This window comes from Hemitrygon akajei, chromosome 6 (genome assembly GCF_048418815.1).
Source record: "Hemitrygon akajei chromosome 6, sHemAka1.3, whole genome shotgun sequence".
Classification (NCBI taxonomy): Eukaryota; Metazoa; Chordata; class Chondrichthyes; order Myliobatiformes; family Dasyatidae; genus Hemitrygon; species Hemitrygon akajei.
This window is the reverse complement of record NC_133129.1, coordinates 93,586,515-93,607,932: the sequence shown is the minus strand read 5'-3', so window position 1 is coordinate 93,607,932 and position 21,418 is coordinate 93,586,515. Positions and strand designations below refer to the sequence as shown.

Genomic DNA, 21,418 nt, shown 5'->3' with positions numbered 1-21,418 from the left:
TATCACTCCTGCCACAGAGACTGGCAGCTCACTGTTTCAATATTTTAATCTTCAGCGTCCCTTATTTCAAACTAATATTTGCCCCCAAGCCCCAGCATCTATTGAGAGAGGCTCCCTGTCTGTGCAGGTTATGAGGGACTTTGTCCCTAAAACTCTAGTTCTAAATGAAAGACCCGGATAGAGTGGACGTGGAGAAGATGTTTCTATTGGCATGAGACTCTAGGGTATAAGGGCACAGCCTCAGAATAAAGGGGGATGAGGAGGAATTTCTTCATCCAGAGGGTGGTGAATCTGCTGACTTCATTACCACAGAGGGCTGTGGAGGCCAAATTATTTGGTGCATTTAAGGCGGAGATTGATAGGTTCTTGATTGATAAAGGGGTTATGGGTTGCAGGGAGAAAGTGGGAAAATGGGATTAAAAAATAACCCAGCCATGATTGAATGGTGGAGCAGACTCAATGGACCGAATGGCCTAATTCTACACATAAATTTTAGGTACTAAGTTTAGACCCTCCTCAATCACCTGAGAATCCTGGGTGGTTTGGGCAATCACAGAGCTTTCTGTGGATGTTCTATCTGGCTGTTCCATTTCAGGGTGACAGCGGGGGCCCACTGATGTGCCAGGGTCTAGACTCAGAATCGTGGATACAGATCGGCATTGTAAGCTGGGGGAACGGATGTGCAGAGTCGCATAGCCCAGGGATCTACACGATGCTGTCAAAGTATATCGACTGGATCAAGAACTCTACGTCCGAAGCAGGAAAACCCTACACCCCGAGGTGGGGTAACACAACTGTACCACCGAGTGGAGTAACTGACGCAAACTCCACACAGAGACTTACAGCCATCTTCGGTAGGGAGATGAATCAGAATGTGATTGAACTTTTCCCTGTCTCAGGAACCTGCCGTAAAAGAGCCTTCCTCTCAATGATTACCTTTACCTGGAGAATTCTGATCAATGTGATTGATAAATAAACTCATTACTACTGGCAAGAGAGTGATGCCACTTACTCTACACTGTCCCATCACACACTCCCGGGGTCAGACACAGAGTGAAGCTCCCTCTACACCATCCCATCACACACTCCCAGGGTCAGACACAGAGTGAAGCTCCCTCCACACTGTCCCATCACACACTCCCAGGGTCAGACACAGAGTAAAGCTCCCTCTACACCATCCCATCACACATTCCCAGGGTCAGACACAGAGTGAAGCTCCTTCCACACCGTCCCATCACACACTCCCGGGGTCAGACACAGAACGAGGTTCCCTCTACACTGTCCCATCACACACTCCCAGGGTCAGACACAGAGTAAATCTCCCTCTACACCGTCCCATCACACACTCCCGGGGTCAGACTCAGAACAAGGTTCCCTCTACACTGTCCCATCACACACTCCCAGGGTCAGACACAGAGTGAAGCTCCCTCTACACTGTCCCATCACACACTCCCAGGGTCAGACACAGAGTGAAGCTCCCTCCACACTGTCCAATCACACACTCCCAGGGTCAGACGCAGAGTGAAGCTCCCTCCACACTGTCCAATCACACACTCCCAGGGTCAGACACAGAGTGAAGCTCCCTCTACACTGTCCCATCACACACTCCCAGGGTCAGACACAGAGTGAAGCTCCCTCTACACTGTCCCATCACACACTCCCAGGGTCAGACACAGAGTGAAGCTCCCTCTACACTGTCCAATCACACACTCCCAGGGTCAGACACAGAGTGGAGCTCCCTCTACACTGTCCCATCACACACTCCCAGGGTCAGACACAGAGTGAAGCTCCCTCTACACTGTCCCATCACACACTCCCAGGGTCAGACACAGAGTGAAGCTCCCTCTACACTGTCCAATCACACACTCCCAGGGTCAGACACAGAGTGAAGCTCCCTCTACACTGTCCAATCACACACTCCCAGGGTCAGACACAGAGTAAAGCTCCCTCTACACAGTTCCATCTCAGACTCCTGGGGCAGGGAGAGCATGGATGAGAAAAAGAAGATAGATACCTTTGTTGGGGAATGTGAGCATCACGTCATGAATTCCACCAACTTCATTAAAATTATAACTGAAATCCAGCTAAAGCCGGAAGACATAATGGTTGGTTTTGAGGGAATGTCCCTGTTGATGAGAGTTCCCATTAAGGACAGCTTGGTCCTCCTGTGGTCAGTGATTGATAAGGGTACTGCTGACATTTTTGAACACATTGTTTCATTGATGTGCTTCCACTATAAGGGGAACTACTATGAACAGACAGATGGCGTGGTCTATTGCCAGTTTCTACCCGGAGGTCTTTGAGGAGAGGACTCTGAGTTCATTGGCCTTACCCCCCTAAATGCTTCTTCAGATACGTCAATGACACGTCCGTAATGTGGCCTCATGGACTCCATTATGAATGTGATAAAGATGGCAGAGTTTGTCATTGAACTGTTGGTAATAAGCAATACATATACCTGGCTGGAAGCCCAAGAAGAGTTTATTCGTTAGAAGATATGTCTCTCTGCACTGTCCCTTCAAGGTCTCTCCTTGGCTTCCCTTTGATGGCATCCTCTGCCTGTTCTCAAGATGCTCAACAAACAATCAATTTCCACAAATTTGACTCAAGCTTTCTTCCTTTGTTTAAATTCACTTGGTCCATTTTGACACCTTCCTTGCTCCCCTTTCTCGATCTCTGGAGACCAATTGTATACTAATACAAGCCCGCTGACTCTCACAGCTACCTTGACTGTCACCTGTCACTTGTAAAGTGTGGAGTGTGGAGGAGGTTGTATGGAGGGGGAGTAGGTTTTGGGAGAGCAGGTTTGGAGAACGGGTGGGGTTGGAGGTTAGGGCAGGTTGGGGAGAGGAGCAGGGGAGTCAGGGTGTATGTCAGAGTGAGAGACAGTGTGTGGATATGATAGGAGATGGGTGGGAGTGGATTAGGTGGGCAGTGGGAGGGAGTACGTTGGATGGGCAATGGGTGAAAGAAGAGGGCTGGGAGTGGGGAGCTGGTGAATGAGGAGGGTGATAGGGTGGGTGGGTAGGTTGTGAAAGTGGGTGGTATAGGCGGGGTCAAGACCTATTAACTGGATCTCTTGACAGATAATCTCTGAAGCTGCTTCAAAGTTCAAAGTAAATTTATTATCAAAGTGCATATATGTCACCAGAAACAACCTTGAGATTCATTTTCTTGTGGGCATTTACAGGAAAACAAATACAACATGACCAATAAAAAATACTATACACCGAGACTGACAAACGAGCAATGTGAAAAAGAATTGGGCAGCTATAAAAAGCAATAACAATTATTATAATAATAATCAAGATGATAATTATAAAAATGCTGAGTAAAACCAGAAACAATCCAACACATTTGAGGATCCTGTAGCAGCTTAACTCAATCTGATTTCTTACACAGGCACAAGCAAGGGACAAACATCATTCACTAAAATCTTGCTTTAAAATGCAAACTCATAAAATAAATCATACCTTACTATAAATACAAGCCTGATCCAGTTTTAGAGACAGAATCCCACAAATTATATTATGATTGATCAGTTATTACAGATAGGACAATCCACAATAACAGTCGGGATATAATAATACAGGATGAACAAGCAAGAACAGCTTATTTAACAGATATCGCCATTCCAAACACACATAACACACAGAAATCAGCAAGTGAAAAACACCAGAAATATGCCGAATTAAAAGAGGAAATTGAAAGACTATGGAACATGAACAGGGTATACATTGTCCCAGCAGTACAATTAGTATCATCCCAAAGTCACTACACAATAGCTTTAAACAACGAGGACTACACAGCAACATCTCTGTAAATCTCCAGAAAGCCACAATGCTAAACACCAGTAGAATAGTCTGGAAGTTCCTAGCGAATGAGAAATGAGTGTGCTTGGCTAAGCCTGTACCTCAGGTTTTATCAGCTTGTGCTGAGAGAAAATAAAATACAACAATAATAATAACTAAATAGATAGATAGATACAATAGATCGATAAAGCTGAGGACGAGTTGTAGAGTTCTGGAAATTCAGTTTGCAAATTATGAATCAGTTCAGTACTGAGGTGAATGAAGTTATCCACACTGGTTCAGGAACCTGATGTTTGTAGGGTAATAACTGTTCCTAAAGCTAGTGGTGTGGGACCTCGGGCTCCTGTACCTCCTTCCCAATGGCAGCGTCAAGAAGGGAGCATGGCCTGGATGGGGTGGGGGCGTGGTCCTTGATGATAGATGCTGCTTCCTTGTGGCAGCCATCTTTGTGGTTGTGCTCAGTGGTGGCAAGGGCTTTTCCTGTGACGGACTGGGCTGTATGCACTGTTCTGGACTTTGGTATTTCCATGCCATGCTTGGTGCTTCCAACATGAGCTGAATTCATGAGCAACCAGGCATCAGAACACAGAATATTACAACAGTCTTTTGTCCACAATGTTGTGACAACCTTTTAACCATCTCCAAGATCCTTTTCTCCCACATACCTGCCCATTTTCCTATCACCCTTGTACCTAACTAAGAGTTTCTGGAATGTCCCTAATGTATCTGTCTCTACCAACACTCCAGGCAGTGCGTTCCCACGAGGCAACAGAGAGACATGGAGGAGAGTGTGGGCGCTGGGATCTGGAGCAACAGACAATCAGCTGGAGGAACTCAGTAGGTCAAGCAGCATCCTGAGGGAGAAAGGAATGATGCAGTGTTTTGACATTAAATTCCTTTCCTCCCACAGATGCTGCTTGGCCTGCTGAGTTTCTCCAGCAGACTTTGCGTTATCAGGCAACAAATGCTACTTAGTGTCATCGAGAGAGAGAAAGAGATAGAGCCAGGGAGAGGAAGAGGGAGAGGGGAGAGAGAGAGATTGAGAGAGAAAAAGAAAGAGCGAGTCAGAGAGATGGAGAGAGAGGCAGAGAGAGACAGAGAGAGAGAAAGAGAAGAGACAAAGAGAGAGAAAGAGAAGAGACAAAGAGAGACAGAGAGAGAGAGAGAGAGACAGAGGGGGAGAGAGAGAAGGAAAAAAGGGTGCTTCATCTCACCAAGTTATGTTTTAATCTCCCCGCACACTCACCCCACCTTCACCTTCCCCCACTCCCCGCACTCTCTACACACCAGTGGTACTTTATCGCAGCCAATTAACCACCAACTGCATATTTTTAAAATGTATTTTGCTTATTTATTGAGATATAGTGCAGGAGAGGCCCTCCCAGCCTTTGGAGCCACACTGCCCAGCAAACCCATATTAATCCCAGCCTAATCATGGGACAATTTACAATGACCAAAATCCAAAAGATACACCCGAATGTATTCTGGAAACAAAATCTTTGTTATCCAGTGTGGTCAGAGACATTTCGACTCAGTAGTTCAGGGAGCATTTTTATTTATTAGTTATTGATAGAATAGGCCCTCCGGCCCTTTGAGCCACGCTACCCAGTAATCACCCCAACTTAATCCCAGCCTAATCACGGGACAATTTACAATGACCAGTTAACCTACCAACCAGTACCTGTTTGGACTGTGGGAGGAAACCAGAGCACCCGGAGGAAACCCACATAGTAATGGGTAGAATGTACAAACTCCTTACAGACAGCGGTGAGAATTGAACCTGGGTTGGTGGCATGGTGAAGCTAACCACTCCGTCACCATGCCACCATCTTTGGAATGATATCAAACATCGAATGTGAAACAGTACGGAAGAGGAACAGGCCCTTTGGCCCACAATGCTGTGCCAAACCTCTTGAAATAATGACACCTAATTTAATCTAATCCCTTCTGCGTGCACATAGTCCATTACCCTCAATTCTCTGCCTACTTATAATTCTTAGAGCCTCTTAAACCGTTGTATCTGCCTTCATCATCATCCCTGGTGCCCACCACCCTCTCAAGAACCTGCCCCACACGAATCCTTTGAACTTATCTCCTCTTGCCTTAAGTACATGCTGTCTAGCATTTGAAATTTCCGCACTGGGAAAAAGATACTGGCTATTTACGCCTCATACTCCCATCAACCTCTCTCAGGTCTCCTCTCCTACAGGGATATGGGAGGAAACTCGAGTAGCCAGTGGAAACCCATGAGGCCACAGGGACAACGCTCTAACTGTGTGCATAGACAGAGCCGGAGGTCAGGATCGAGACTATATCTCTAAGACAATGCACTGCTTATGAATTCAGTCTTTGTTGGACTTTGCCTCTGTCTGAATTCCCTTTTGATCACTTGACACGCAGAGTGGAAGAATTCGTCATTCTCTTGTGCACACATTCACTCATCCATAATCTATTCATGTCCACCTCCTTCCTCAATGCGCTCTGTCTTGCCTTGATAATTACACGCCGTCCCTTCAAGCCAAATGTCAGTTTCCTATTTATCATTAATATCCTGTGCTGAGCTTCCATTTTTAGAAGCATCAGTTCACCACTGCTCAGTCAGACCACAGGACTGTAAACTACAGGAGCAGAATTAGACCAGAATTAGCCCATCTGGTCTGCCCTGCCATGCAATCATGGCTGATTTTGCCTGCCTCTCTTCAACCACATTCTCCTGCCTTTTCCCCATATCTCTTGAACCTCTTACCAATTAACGTTCATCTTCAATACACCCGATGACCTGACCTCCACAGTTCCCTGTGGTAATGAATTCCACAGATTCACCACCTCTGGCTGAAGAAATCCCTCCTCATCTCAGCTCTAAAGGGATGTCCCTTGATTCTGAGGCTGTGCCCACAGATGCTGGACTCTCCTGCTGATGGTAACACCCTGTCCACATATACTCAATTCAGCTTTTCAGTATTAATGAGACCCCACCCTCATCATGTTGAACTCTTATCGAGTACACGTTCAGAGCCATCAAAAGCCTCATCATACGTTTAGCAAAGGATTTCTTCCTGGCCTGACTCCAGGGGACATTTCCAAGTTTAGCTCCCTCACTGGTGAGGGAGCCTCTTCCACACTGAGGTCACCAGAGATGGATGGGGAGCTGACGGTCTCTTAAAGCTGGCTAGGTCTGGACCAAGCATAGCCAAGAACAGCTCCTGTGAGTGGATGGGATCTTAAATTCCACCATATGAGGCCTAGTTGAAGACAAAAATGAGGGGCTTTAAACCTTGTGGACTCAAGGGGCAGCACGTGGCATAACGGTTAGGGTAATGCTTTACAGCACCAGCAAGCCTGCAACCCAGTCACCCTGGTTCAATTCCTGCTGCTGCCACAAAGGAGTTTGTACATTCTCTCCATGATGGCATGGGTTTCCTCCGGGTGCTCTGGTTTCCTCCCGCATTTCAAAGACATACGGGTTAGTGGAATAATTGGTCACATTGATGTAATTGGACAGCATGGTTTGATTGGGCCAGAGGGCCTGTTACCATGCCGTATCTCTGAATTAAAATTAAACAAATAAATAAAATAAAGACTTGTGTACCAAAAAAAAACGCTTCAGGTATTTTCCTCAGACATTATCACCCGTCTTGAGGTCTCTTTTCTACTAATTATTCTCCTGGGATTTGGTTGAAAGTGTAGTGTTTATTGGCTGTATCTGTTTGCCCATGCAAAGGAGGTGATTGTGAGGGTGGGAATTTTGGGACCGAGCCCCAGCCATGATAAGGAGCGGTGACATATTGCCGGGATGGTGTGCGCCTTGGAGGGGAACCTGCAGGTGGCGGTGTTTGCCTGCACCAGCTGCCCTTATCCTTCTAGGCCATGGATCAATACCATTAAGCAAGGGGTCCATGGACCCCTGTGTGGTGAAGGTCAGGGGTTTGAGAGTTACATTCCAAGTCATACATTCCCTTTGCCACCGATACAATGCTGGAGGAACTGAGCAGGTCAGGCAGCATCTATGGATGAGTACTAACAGTCCTCGTTTTGAGTCTCAGGTCCTGATGAGGGGTTTCGGCCCGAGCCGTTGATTTTATTCCTCTCCATAAATGCTGCCTGAACTGGTGATTTACACACACACACACACACACACACACACACACACACACACACACACACACACACACACACACACACACACACACACACACACACACACACACACACACACACACACACACAGTGAGCCGCTGACTCTACCCTCTGCACCACTGTGCCAGCTGTGTCGCAGTGAGGCTGGTGTCCAAGCTCTGTGGAACTTCATTCCTCTCCGCAGATGCTGATGGACCTGCTGGGTTCCTCCAGCGCTTCAGGGGTTGCTCTTTGTCCTCGTGAGGTGGTTTTATGTTTGCGACATGAAGCACATCAAACAGTGCAGACTTGTGTTGGCATAACACCATGCCCAGTGCTACTCAGGCAGACAGCAGTCTTGAGTTTCATGCTGCAGCTCTGGCAGAGAGAACGTGATGGAGATGAATTTGGTTGCTTCCCATTTCCAAGTTACGAGGAGCATCAGTGGATGAAGAGTGGAGACCAGAGGTGACAGAGGAGCAATCTTTCAGACTCCCCTTGCTTAACTGATGTAGATCTCTTTCATAAAGTGGAACGGATTAAGCAGGAATGTCCGGGAATTATGGACGCTTGGAATTTGCAAGATGCTGTCACACATTCCTGGGGCTCATTGTAGATTCCTGGAAGAGAAGAGTAATCAATTTAACCTGCCAGGTGAGGATGCATCATTCTAAATCAGCCCCTCCCTCCCCTTCCGACCTCCAACCCACATTGGTGGAGTGGGGTTTGGTTTAGCCTCCCACACAGGGTTTCGTACGTCTGGCAAAGAGGCTGCCTGAGCAACTCTCTAGACCAGGGGTTCCCAACCTGGGGTCAACTGACCTTTTGCTTAATGGCATTGGTTCATGGCACAAAAAAAGGCTGGACATCCCTGTTCTAGATCCTCAGTAGTGCAAACCCATTGCTCTCCCCTTTCACTGCCCCCCACATTCCCCCTTCTGGTCCTCCTGCAGCCCTCACATTCTTCTCCCCTTTCCCACCAGCCACCTCTCTGCTATGTCTGTAATACATCTTTGTTCTCCTCCTTCCCTGTTCATCCACCAACTTTCCTCCCTCCTCACCTCCCCACTTCTCTCCCTGGTGCTGGTTCCATCTGCCACACATCTCTCCCCAGTGATTCCCACTGTCACTGCCAAGAATCCAGCACAGTTCAGTTTCTGCGATCCTGCTTATCTCCCCCCCAGCAACTGTTTCCTATCTTTATAAGACCATAAGATACAGGAGCAGAGAGACCATTTGGCTCATCGAGTCTGCTCCGCTATTTCATCAAGGCTGATGATCCGTTTTCCCTCTCAGTCCCAATCTCCTGCCTTCTCTCTATAGCCCTTCACACCCCGACTAATGAAGAATCTATCAACCTCTGCCTTAAATATACCCAATGACTTGGCCTCCACAGCCACCTACGGAAGCGAATTCCACAGATTCACCACTCTCCAGCTAAAGAAATTCCTCATTATCTCCTTTCTAAAAGGACGCCCCACTATTCTGAGGCTGTATCCTCAGGTCTTTAGGAAACATCTTCTCCACATCTACTCTATTGAGTACTTTCAGAGTTCTCTCTCTCTCTCCCTCCCCCTCTCCCTCCTTCCTTCCTCCCTCTCTCTCTCTCTGTTTCCCCTCACACTCTCTCACTTTCCCCTCCTATGTGCTCTCTCTCACCCCTCTCAAGTGCTCCCTCCATCTCTCTCTCTCCTCTCTCGTGTTTACTATCTCTCTCCCCTCTTGTGCTCTCTCAGTCTCTGTTTCTCTCTGTTTTTCTCTCTACCTCTCTCTAGCATTAGAGATTCTGGTGGCATTAGAAATTATCTTTCAAAACTCACTGGAATCTGGCATGTTACCAGAGGACTGGGAAAATGCAAATGTCACTCCACTCTTTAAGAAAGGAGGAAAGCAGCAGAAAGGAAATGATAGACCAGTTAGCCTGACCTCAGTGGTTGGGAATATGTTGGAGTCAATTGTTAAGGATGAGGTGTTGGAGTACTTGGTGACACAGGACAAGATAGGACAAAGTCAGCATGGTTTCCTTAAGGGAAAATCCTTCTTGACAAACCTGTTGGAATTATTTAAGTAGGATAGATAAGGAGGATGTTTGGATGTTGTATATTTGGACTTTCAGAAGGCCTTCGACAAGGTGCCACACATGAGGCTGCTTACCAAGTTAAGAGCCAGAGGTATTACAGGGAAGTTACTAACGTGATTAGGGCATTGGCTGATTGGAAGAAGGAAGCGAGTGGGAATAAAAGGATCCTTGTCTGGTTGGCTGCCAGTGACTAGTGGTGTTCCGCAGGGGTCGGTGTTGGGACCACTTCTTTTTATGGTGTATATAAATGATTTAGATGATGGAATAGATGGCTTTGTTGCCAAGTTTACAGATGGTATGAAGATTGGTGGAGAGGCAGGAAGTATTGAGGAAACAGGTAGGATGCAGAAGGACTTAAGCAGATTAGGAGAATGGGCAAGAAAGTGGCAAATTATAATGTTGGAAAATGCATGGTCATGCACTTTGGTAGTAGAAATAAGAGTGCGGATTATTTTCTAAATGGGGAGAAAATCCAAGAATCTGAGATGCAAAGGGACTTGGGAATCCCTGTGCAGAACACCCTAAAGGTTAACTTGCAGGTTGAGTCAATGGTGAGGAAGGCAAATGCAATGTTAGCATTCATTTCAAGAGGCCTAGAATACAAGAGCAGGGATGTGATGCTGAGGCTTTATAAGGCACTGGTGAGGCCTCACCTTGAGTATTGTGAACCTTTTTGGGCTCCTCATCTCAGAAGAGATGTACTGGCATTAGAGAGGGTCCAGAGGAGGTTCACGAGGATGATTACAGGGATGAAAGATTAATCATACGAGGAACGTTTGATGGCTCTGGGTTTGTACTTACTGGAATTTATAAGGATGAGGGGGCTCTCACTGAAATCTCTCTCTCTCTCTCTCACACACACACACACACCCCTCCCCCCCCCCCCCAGGACTGGAGAATCCAAACCTAGAGGCACTGCTCCTTCTGGGCTACATAGGTGCACAGCCATGGAGTAACTGAGATGCTCCTGTTGCGGCAAGGCTGGAATATTTTTAATATAATGTTAATATAATTTTGAAATAATGCTAATATAATTATGAAATCTTTGCAATATCATTATGAAATACCCTGTCATTAGACAATGCATGGAATATCACAGCAATACTGTGATTTTAAGTTCGGCATTTCTGAGAAAGTTCAGCTGGTTCAATTATGACATGTTATTTGAACTACGTGCTTAGAACCAAAGAATTTGAAGAACTGTCAACTGTTGTTGATGTTGTAACATTTCCAGCTCCTGGAGTTGACTGCAAATGTAGATATAATCTTATGAATTCAATCAAATATAAATCCAGAAACAGACTAGAGGTGCAGTGTTTTTCTGTGACTATGACTCTAAGTGAAAGAATTGAATTATCTAATAAGGATTAAGACGTATCTTTCAACTGGATGCGAAATTAATTTGGACAACTTATAGGCGATAGATTTGTAATAAAGACAGATGAGAAAAAGTTTACCAGGCATAAACTTTTCATTGTTGTACAGTATTTCATTACACCAATCAATAAATAAAATCAACAATATGTGATTTCTCAGTTTTCATTATAAATATTCATAACATGCATATTACTAAAAAAATCATTCGAAGTTCTGCACTGTTTTCAGGCCACGTAAAAATTTCCTGCTCAGAGCAATAGTTGGCCCACACAGCTGTCCAAAAAAAATTAGAGGGAACATTGAATAGAGAGCACAGCTATAAGTTAAGATGGGAGAGAGATTTAAAAGAGGCCTGAGTGGTAATTTCCTATACAGAGGGTAGCCACAGGCATTTGGATAGGTACAAAACTCTGCTATGGATGGTCCCAGGCCCATCTGTGATAGAAGGGTTGGGCATGGGGCTAGCAACTGCTTCCTATAAAAACTCATACCTACTTCAGTAGCAGTTCCAAACATCTCATCCCTGGATAAGAACTATCATTGATGGGCTACCCTGGGGACAACATGCAAGACTGACCCAGAGCTACAGAAAGACTTGAAAGATTGGCCCAGAGCTAAAGAAAGGCCAGCAGAAGCTCCAAGCACCTCATCCCTGGAAAGGAAAGACTAATGATGAGCTACCCTGGGGACAGCTTGAAAGACTAGACCAGGACTGTCCCAGCACAGGTGATGGGCTTAAGTAAGAAATGCAAGTTTGGATAGATACAAGGATGGGGAAGGGCTTGGATTGTTATGAGCCAAATTCAGGCACCTAGCTCTAGCAGGGACAATGCTGAGGTCAGCATGGACCAGTTGGGCCAAAGGGCCTTTTTCTATACTCTATGATTCTGTGCTGCTTGACCTAAAGAGTTCCTACAACAGACAGTTTGTTGCCCCTTGGTACTATTCAGTATCGACCCAAAACCAATGACTGGAACCTGTGGTTCAAACTCAGAGCATGTCAACAGACAGGCCCCCGAGCCTCTTGCTCATTTCTACTCCTTGAAACTTACCCTCTCACTTTGGCTGTCTTGGTATTAACTTACTCTAAAAGATAATTAGCAGCAGCCTATCAACCCTTGGGAGGAAACCACAGCACCCAGGAAAATACAAGTGGGACACTGGGAGAAAAATCTCCAAGCAGAGAGCACCCCAGGTCAGGATTGAACTTGGGTCTCAGGAGCTCGGTGATGGTGATGATGAAAATAGCGCTGGACATTATCCCTTGGAATCACAATCAGGTTAATATCGCCGGCACAAGTAGTGAAATTTGTCGTCTTTGCTGTAGTGATACAATGCAATACATAATACATAATACAATTAGATTTACTAGAATGTTACCTGGGTTTCAGCACCTAAGTTATAGAGAAAGGTTGAACAAGTTAGGTCTTTATTCTTTGGAGCGTAGAAGGTTGAGGGGGGACTTGATAGAGGTATTTAAAATTATGAGGGGGATAGAGTTGATGTGGATAGGCTTTTTCCATTGAGAGTAGGGAAGGTTCAAACAACAGGACATGAGTTGAGAGTTAGGGGGTAAAAGTTTAGGGGTAACACGAGGGGGAATTTCTTTACTCAGAGAGTGGTAGCTGTGTGGAATGAGCATCCAGTAGAAGTGGTAGAGGCACGTTCGATATTATTGTCATTTAAAAAAAATTAGATAGGTTTATGGGCAGAAAAGGAATGGAGGGTTATGGGCTGAGTGCAGGTAGGTGGGACTAGGTGAGAGTAATGCAGCCGGTAGACTGCTCTCTACAGTACACCTGTAGAAATTTGCTACTGTCTTTGATGACATACCAAATCTCCTCAAACTCCTAATGAAATATAGCCGCCGTCATGCCTTCTTTGTGACCAGCTGGTGGCGTAGTGGCATCAGCACTGGACTTCGGAGCAATGGCTCCCCAGTTCAAATCTAACCAGCTCCCTTGCACATTTTCCATCTGTGCTGGATTGAGTGTTGAGCTAGCAACTTGGCCTTGTAAAAACAAGAAAGCCTGTTAAAAAAAAAACACCGTCACGACGGTGTCCCGATGACTCCACTCGGAGCTAAGGGCCTTCTTCTTCTTCTTCTTCTTCTTCTTCTTCTTCTTCTTCTTCATGCTTCTTTGTAGCTGCATCGATATGTTGGGTCCATAATAGGCATTGACACCCAAGAACCTGAAATTGCTCACTTTTTCCACTTCTTATAGAAACAGAGTCGTGACCTTGCAGAGGTGTATAAAAGCATGGGGGATATATGGTCACAGCCTTGTTCCTCATGGAAGGGCCAAAAACTAGTGGGCATAGGTTTAAGATGAGATGGGAAAGACTTAAAGAGGCAATTTGTTTCATACATACAAAGGGTGGTGGCTACATGAAACTAGCTTCCAGAGAAAATAGTTGAGGCTGATAACAATAAGGCCATTTGGATAAACACATGGATAGGAAAGGTTTAGAGCAGGGGACCCCAACCTTTTTTATGCCATGGACCAACACTATTAAGTGAAGGGTCCCTGGACCCCAAGTTGAGAACCATTGGTTTAGAGGGATGGGGGCCAAGCATGGGTAAATGAGACTGGATGAAATAGGCTGAAGGGTGTTGTGTCCATGGCTGTGCTATTCTATAAATGTCCGCTAGTTCAGTGGCTGTCTCCCAGTGGCAAAAGAGCAGGCACACCACAGCACCACTTATCTCCGGGGCAAGAGCACGATGGCAGGGTACATGTCCAAATGTTATCTTCCTATTACAGTCATAGAGTTAGAGAACTCCACAGCACAGAAATAGGCCTTTTGTCCCATCTACTTTGTGCCCAACTGTTATTGTGACTAGCCCCATCAACCCGCACCTGGACATAACTCTTCAGATCCCATGCCATGTTATCTCCATACAGATATTCACATAGTGGCAACTTTATTGCTGTGCCTGTGCACCTGCTCCTTAATGCAAATATCTAATAAGCTAATCATGTGGCAGGAACTCAATGCATAAAAGCATGCGGACATGGTCAAGAGGTTGAGTTGTTGTTCAGACCAAACATCAGAATGGGGAACAAAATGCAATCTAAGGGACTTTGAACATGGAATGATTGTTGGTGCCAGATGAGGTGTTTTGAGTATCTCAGACACTGCTGATCTCCTGGGATTATCACACACAGTAGTCCCTAGCATTTACAGAGAGGGAAAAACAAACAGAAACATTTTTAAAAAAAACAGTGTGAGGCAGTTCTGTGGGCAAAAATGCTTTGTTAATGAAGAATGGCAGATTGTTTCAAGCTGACAGGAAGGACACTAGTTACTCAAATGACTACACATTACAACAGTGGTGTGCAGAAGTGCATCTCTGAACACACAGCATATCAAACCTTGAAGTGGGTGGGCTAAAGCAGCAGAAGACCACAGCGGGTTCCACTCCTGTACCTAATAAAATGGCCACTGAGCATAGTTGGAAGCTAGCGGTCAATCAAATAAACACATGAAAGAACTCGCAGAAATATGTGCCTGCATACAATCTACAGCTGTGGGAACAGATTTTGTTCTTTATGCAAAGATTACGGCTTTGACTCACCTCCCCATTGCTATCTTTGTGCCCTCGAATCCCAGATCTCCCGGCCATTGCAGATGGTCCAGCCTCATTGAGGTCTCGCTCCTGCAACCAAGCTCTCTGAACTGGCCCACCGAGCATGGGGAGCAGTGCTGCCTTGCCCCCACCTCTCTTCGCTCGCCTACACTTGCTCAGGAGGCTCCTGAGTTCTGCACGAAAACCATCATCCAACCAGCAGTAGATGAAGGGGTTGCAGCAGGAGCTGCTCATTGCCAGCCAGTGAAAGGCAAAGTAAAGAGCGTTGTTGGCCTGGACCCGCTGGCTGGAGAGAAGGATCACGTAGCAGTTGAGGGGGAACCAACAGATGGCAAAGACAACCACAACCAGCACCATCATCTTGATTGTCTTCTTCTTCTTGCGGCGCTGGGCAGCCGACTGCTCAACCGTGACGTCACCTATGGCGCCACGCAGCCACAGCTTCTTGCCCACCGCAGAGTAGGCTGCGGTGATGACCAGCAGCGGTAGGGCATAGAGCAGGCTGAAGGTGGCCAGATCCAAGTACTTCCAGAACACATTGGATGGTTTCGGAAAGGCAGGGATGCAGAGGCTCCTGACGATTTTCTCCCTATAGGAAAGGATAGGTTAGAAGCTCAAGTTCAAGTTTATTGTCGCAGACAAGTGTATAAATACCGTGGGTATTGGTTTTTTGAAGCATTATCCCAAACATGGTAAACGTAAGTTAACATAACTTAAATTATACCCCACATTGAACCTCACAAGTGGAGGTGGTGTTGGAGCGGCATACTGAGATACATTGTAGGATGACTGGGACACAACATCAGTGATGTAACCTGTGGTCGTTGGGATTTACAGGGTTTTCAACATCAAACACCCTTGCATGGGTGACCCAGCCAGGGTTGATCATGCCCTTGCTTTTGTCCCAGCAGCAATGGTCCATGGGCCACACTTCTAGATCCATAGCCACCTGGAGGTTCACTCATCAGCCTCTGTCACAGTCCTGATGGCTCTTTTCTTTGTAGAGCCCTCCCATAAAGCTGAGGACAGAGTAGGTTCTACAGAGCGAGCAGTCAGCAAAACATCTACACCCCACCTCTATAGACTCCCTTCGTACCCTCCACCCCTGTCTCTGGCACTGCCCTACCAGCTCCTGGTATTTGGCCTACTTATACTCAAACACCCCCTCAATCCATTCTTTCCAAGGCACTGTCTGTTTGACCATGACTTCCTGCTTCGAGGTTTCTGACAGAATGACCATGTCAGGATCAATGATGATGTGATGAAGTCAGGAAACTTTAACTGTCTTCCAAGCTTGACTTTCAGTTACCAGTCAAATGCCCTGGCAAGCAAGCCTGCTGGTGATCTAGTCTGAGGCTGTGGTTGGTTTCCAGCATTGACAAAGGTTATGGGCTTTCTGAGTTGGTGAAAGTGCCCTCTGTTGTTAATGGCTGAGGACATATTTTCTACATATGACCATCACCTGGTCATGGCACCAGCAGTGGCATCCTTCTCCCAAAGCTGCTGAGGATATGATCCAGTGGCCCTCTGCCAGGACAGAGAGGGCATGATGGCCCAAAGCAGAAGTGTTTGCTATACTAGGCAGGATATTATGCACAGCCTGAATCATGAATGTAAACTGCTAGGGTTCTGTCTGCCAGATGTTGGACCAGGAGCTCTTCCACCCTCCCACCTTGTCCAAGCTCCCCATTGTCTCGTTCCTACCATGCTGGTGGTATGAACTTCCTCAACACTGCTCACACCTCTTCCTGGTTCACTTTGCATCTGAGCCCTGTCAAAGCAGATTGAAAGGAAGCTGCCAGGCCCCATCTGACCAGACACCACGGTCACTACCAAATTCCTATGCCTCAGACATGACTCAGCCATCTCCTATGCATCCTTGGCTTTCCAGTCTGGACCTCAATCCTGCTGATGAGACGTTGTGGGTTACTAGAGTCTCTGTATAGCAGCAATTCTCTGGTATGGAAAACCATATGCTCCTCAATCAGGCTACTGTACAGAGCAATGCTGCTCAGCCTACATGGGAGGCCCAGCCATTTTCAAAGGTAGCCATTGATCTTTCTTTCAAGACCCTCAACTGTTGTCAAGGAAGGATGTCATGCTGGCTTTGAACTTGCCAGGTAGGCTTGATTGTCTTCTCTATAGAGACAGAACTTTAGCTCATCTGCCAATGGGAATAGCTTCCCCCTCTCTTTTTCTCTCCCCCCCAGCCTCTTCCTGTCTTTTTCTCTCCATTACATTCTCTCTCTCTCTTGCTCTCTCTATCTATCTATCTATCTCTATCTCTCTCACACTTTCTCTCTCTGCCTTTCTCTGCGCCACTTTCTGTTTCTCTCTTTCTCTCCAATATGCTTCATTCTTCTGGAGTCACGTAGGTAAGGTACACTCTGGGAAACAGCTATTAAGAAGGCAAGCAACTGTATGATGCACCAAACCTCCTCTGCCCACAGAGAACAAGAATGCTTGTCTATGTGATATACAGTATTTAACAAAGACTGATTGTACTATCAATGATCAGGAACACATTGACTGACAAGTGTGGTCAACGGGCCGAAGGAACTCTGTCATTATTCCAACAGCCGACTGGGAATCAAGAAGTAATGGGATTGGACAGGGGTTTAGAGTTGGGATGGAATAGTGACCAATGAGGTTATTCAATGGCACAAAACATAATGGGCTGAATGGTCAACTCCTGCCTCCGTTCCTTACTTTCTACACCTGTCCAATAACAGACCGGTTATTGCCTCATTGCAGCAAATTCTTGGACAGTTCGCCAGAGTAACAGGGCGTTAATCAGATACACATTGCAGCTGGAGAATTTAAACGCGTATTATTAAATAATTTTTTTTTCTTAAAATGCTAGATCTCAACAATAATAACTAGATTGATCGTTAAAAAGTCACCTGATCCACCAAAGCCCTTCAGAGATGGAAATCTGTCATGTTAATCTTTCTGCCAGTAGGTGACTCCAGAACCACGTCAATATGGTTGGCTGTCCCGTCAGACGGCAGTTAGAGCTGAACGACGATTGTTGACTCATCCCCGGACATCCCATGATCAAATAAAGACAGTGGTCAGGATTTTATAAACGTGAGATGAAGGGAATTGACAGGCTGATTTGCGGGATTCGCGATTCAGCACCACGGACAGCGCCTTATGAAGACAATAAACGCGCTGTGCTAAACCTAAGATTCCACAAATTCTGGAAATTCAGTACTACAAACAAACAAACAAACACACACACACACACACACACACACACACACACACACACACACACACACACACACACACACACACACACACACACACACACACACACACTCACTCACTCACTCACTCACTCACTCACTCACTCACTCACTCACTCACTCACTCACTCACTCACTCACTCACTCACTCACTCACTCACTCACTCACTCACTCACTCACTCTCACACACAGTGCCTGAGGTTGGAATCAGACCCGGTTCTGAAAATGAGACCCAGTGATTCTATCCACTTTGTCACTGTACTGTCATGTAAGAACTTCAGATCTCCATCTCTGGATCACATGGGCGTTTACTACATCCGTATAATCTCAAGTTTACCATTACTGGGACTTGTTCATTATCTGTCATTTTATGGGTGGCGGGCTGGAGATGCATCTCTGCCAAAGGAGGTGTAAGGTGCAAGCTACCCTCCGCTAGCTTGCAGGTCGCCCTTGGGCAAGGTGTAGTGCCTGCTTAGACTCTGGTCATCGTCATATAGAGCCGTAGCAGCAGGTGGTGGATGCTCCTATGAGCAACTGGTTTATATCACAAGTCCTAGTTATGCAACCACTGACGCCAGGCAGACAATCTCTAGAGTATTGATCGTGGCTGGGGTCACTCATCTTGTAAAGTCACTGCCCAGAAGAAGACAATGGCAACCAATTCTGTTGAAAAATTTGCCAAGAACAATCATGGTCACCTCTTTCATTACTGACACTAGGTATTTTAAAAACACAATTCCAGATTAGATTCAATTTAAATTCCCCAATTTCATGAGTTTCAGACTCCTGTCTGTGGCCTCTGTGCTGATCCCATAACAAGTGGGACACTGCCACCCACTGCAGCTGAGTGTTAGGATAACAGCTGCAGCACACCGGCCTCAGCTCGTTGATAGGTGTAAGGTTGTGAAACAGGGTAACTCATGCCAGATATCCACCAATATAGTAACACACTCATTTTTGGGGTGGTGTTGATCATCAAGTTCAAGTGTATTGTTGTTCAACCGGTTCACATGTGCATCACAAGGCCATGTGCTTAGCCTCTGGCTCTAATTACTTTACACTAATGATTGTTTAGCTAAGCACAGCACCAGAGCTATATTTAATTTTGTTGATGACACCACTGTCATTAGCCAGATTAAGGGTGGTGACGAATCAGCATATATGAGGGAGATTATAAATCTGGCTGAGTGGTGCCACAACAATCACCCCTCAATCAATGTCAGCAAGACCAAGGAGCTGATTTTTGACTTCAGGAGGAGAAACCCAGAGGCCCATGAGCCAGTCCTCACTGGGGGAATCAGAGTGGAGAGGGTCAGCAACTTTAAGTTTATCAGTGTTATTATTTCAGAGGATCTGTCCTGGGCCCAGCACATAAGTGCCATTTTGAATAAAATGTGATAGCACCTCTACCTCTTTAGAAGTTTATGAATATCTGGCATGACATCTAACACTTTGAAACAAAAATACAACTGCAGATGCTGTGGATCAAAGAATACGTACACAATGCTGGAAGAACTCAGCAGGCCAGGCAGCATCCGTGAGAAAAGAGTAGCCAACATTTCAGGCCAAGACCCTTCATCAGGAATCACTTTAACAAGCTTCTATAGATGTGTGGTGGAAAGGATATTGGCTGGATGCGTCACAGCCTGGTTTGGAAATGCCAATTCCCTTGAACAGAAAATCCTATAAAAAGTAGTGGCTATGGACCTGTCCAACATGGGTTAAACCCTCCCCACCAATGAACACACCTACATGGAGCACTGTCGCAGGAAAGTAACACCCATCATAAGGGACCCCACCACCCAGATTATGCTCTCTTCTTGCTGCTGCCATTGGGAGGAGGTACAGGAACCTCGCAGCACCAGGTTCAAGAAAAGTTTTTACCTGTTAACCATCAGGCTCTTGAACCATACAGGATAACTTCACTTGCCCCATCAGTGAACTGTTCAGACATCCAGTGCACTCACTTTCAAGAACTCTTCATCTCATTTCTCGACATTTATTGCTTATTTATTTATCACTATTATTTCTTTCTTTTTGTATTTGCACAGTTTAGTATGTTTTGCACACTGGTTGAATGTTCTAGTTGGGCTGTCATTGATTCTGTTACAGTTATTGTTTTATAGATTTATTGAGTATGCCCACAAGAAAATGTATATCTGGGTTGTATATACTTAGATAATAAAATTTATTTTGAACTTTGAACATGTTTACAGCTAAATGAAACAATGTGCAAATCACAGTACATATATCACATACATCACATAAAATATTAACACAATAATAACAGAAAATTTAAAAAAGTTTCTGCAGCTTTACATGGACATAAAGTGCATGAACCTAATATAGTTAAATATACAACAGTAATACTACTATTGGCACTGTCATGAATAATGTGTACTGAGTGGTAGCAGGGTGTTCAGAAGTCTCACAGCCTGGGGGAAGAAGCCTTTACCCAGCCTAACAGCCCTAATCTTATACCGTGGTACCTTCTGCTTGATGGTAAGAGGTCAAAGTGATTATGAGACACAGAGTGACTGGGGGCGAACCCAAGTGCTGGACACAGACACGGAGATATGGTTGAGAGGTGCTTGCACAGTGCGAACGTGGAACAAATAACCAGGAGGAATCTTGACATGGAGCTCTGATATAGAGTCTTGACACGGAGATGGGGTTTTCATGGAATAACTTGAAACTAGAGCTGAACTTAGAACTAACAGTTCTAAGCAGTCAGGAAAAAGGTTTTCACTTGGGAATAGACCAATGAATTGGCAACCAGTGGTTGTGATGCCAAGGTTCTTATACTGCAGTCTCTGATGGCAACCAGGTGTGCTGTAATTAAGTGAACTAGCAGCAATTGGGAATCTAATGACTGGAATTAAGGCATAATCAAGGAGATAGGAGTGAGATGGGGACAGCCAGACGGGACTATGACAGAGATAATGCTGAGGGCTCTGCTTCTGGTGTATGTCCTGGATGGGGTGCGGGGGCTGGGGAGAGAATCATGATGATTCATTCAACAATCTTCACATCCGTTGCAATGTTTGATAAATTTTCCCCTTTGAGGGAAAGCTTTCCTCCTTAGTACAGCATTGGCCTTTCATTTCAGATGAATCACTCCTGGTGACAACTTTTTTTCTGCGAGGAAAACTTCAAAGGAAATTGCTTTTCTGGAACCTACATTAGGAG

General features: G+C 45.6%; 2 protein-coding genes across 3 annotated transcripts in view; one reads left to right on the top strand and one right to left on the bottom strand.

Moving 5' to 3' along the window:
• The window catches only part of LOC140729287 (trypsin-like), an 83,979-nt gene extending 82,995 nt beyond the window's left edge, over positions 1–984 (top strand). For both annotated transcript variants that reach the window (XM_073048893.1, XM_073048892.1), the window contains one exon: positions 596–984. In XM_073048893.1, the coding sequence (XP_072904994.1) occupies positions 596–976 (381 nt within the window). In that variant the 3' untranslated portion in view covers positions 977–984. The remainder of the gene's footprint in view (positions 1–595) is intronic.
• A 1,497-nt stretch (positions 985–2,481) lies between these two features.
• Positions 2,482–21,418, bottom strand: part of LOC140729811 (G-protein coupled receptor 83-like) — a 47,942-nt gene continuing 29,005 nt past the window's right edge. The window contains exons 4-5 of the mRNA XM_073050023.1: positions 14,966–15,566; positions 2,482–2,559 (exon numbers count right to left, since the gene is read on the bottom strand). Of these exons, the coding sequence (XP_072906124.1) occupies positions 2,482–2,559; positions 14,966–15,566 (679 nt within the window). The remainder of the gene's footprint in view (positions 2,560–14,965; positions 15,567–21,418) is intronic.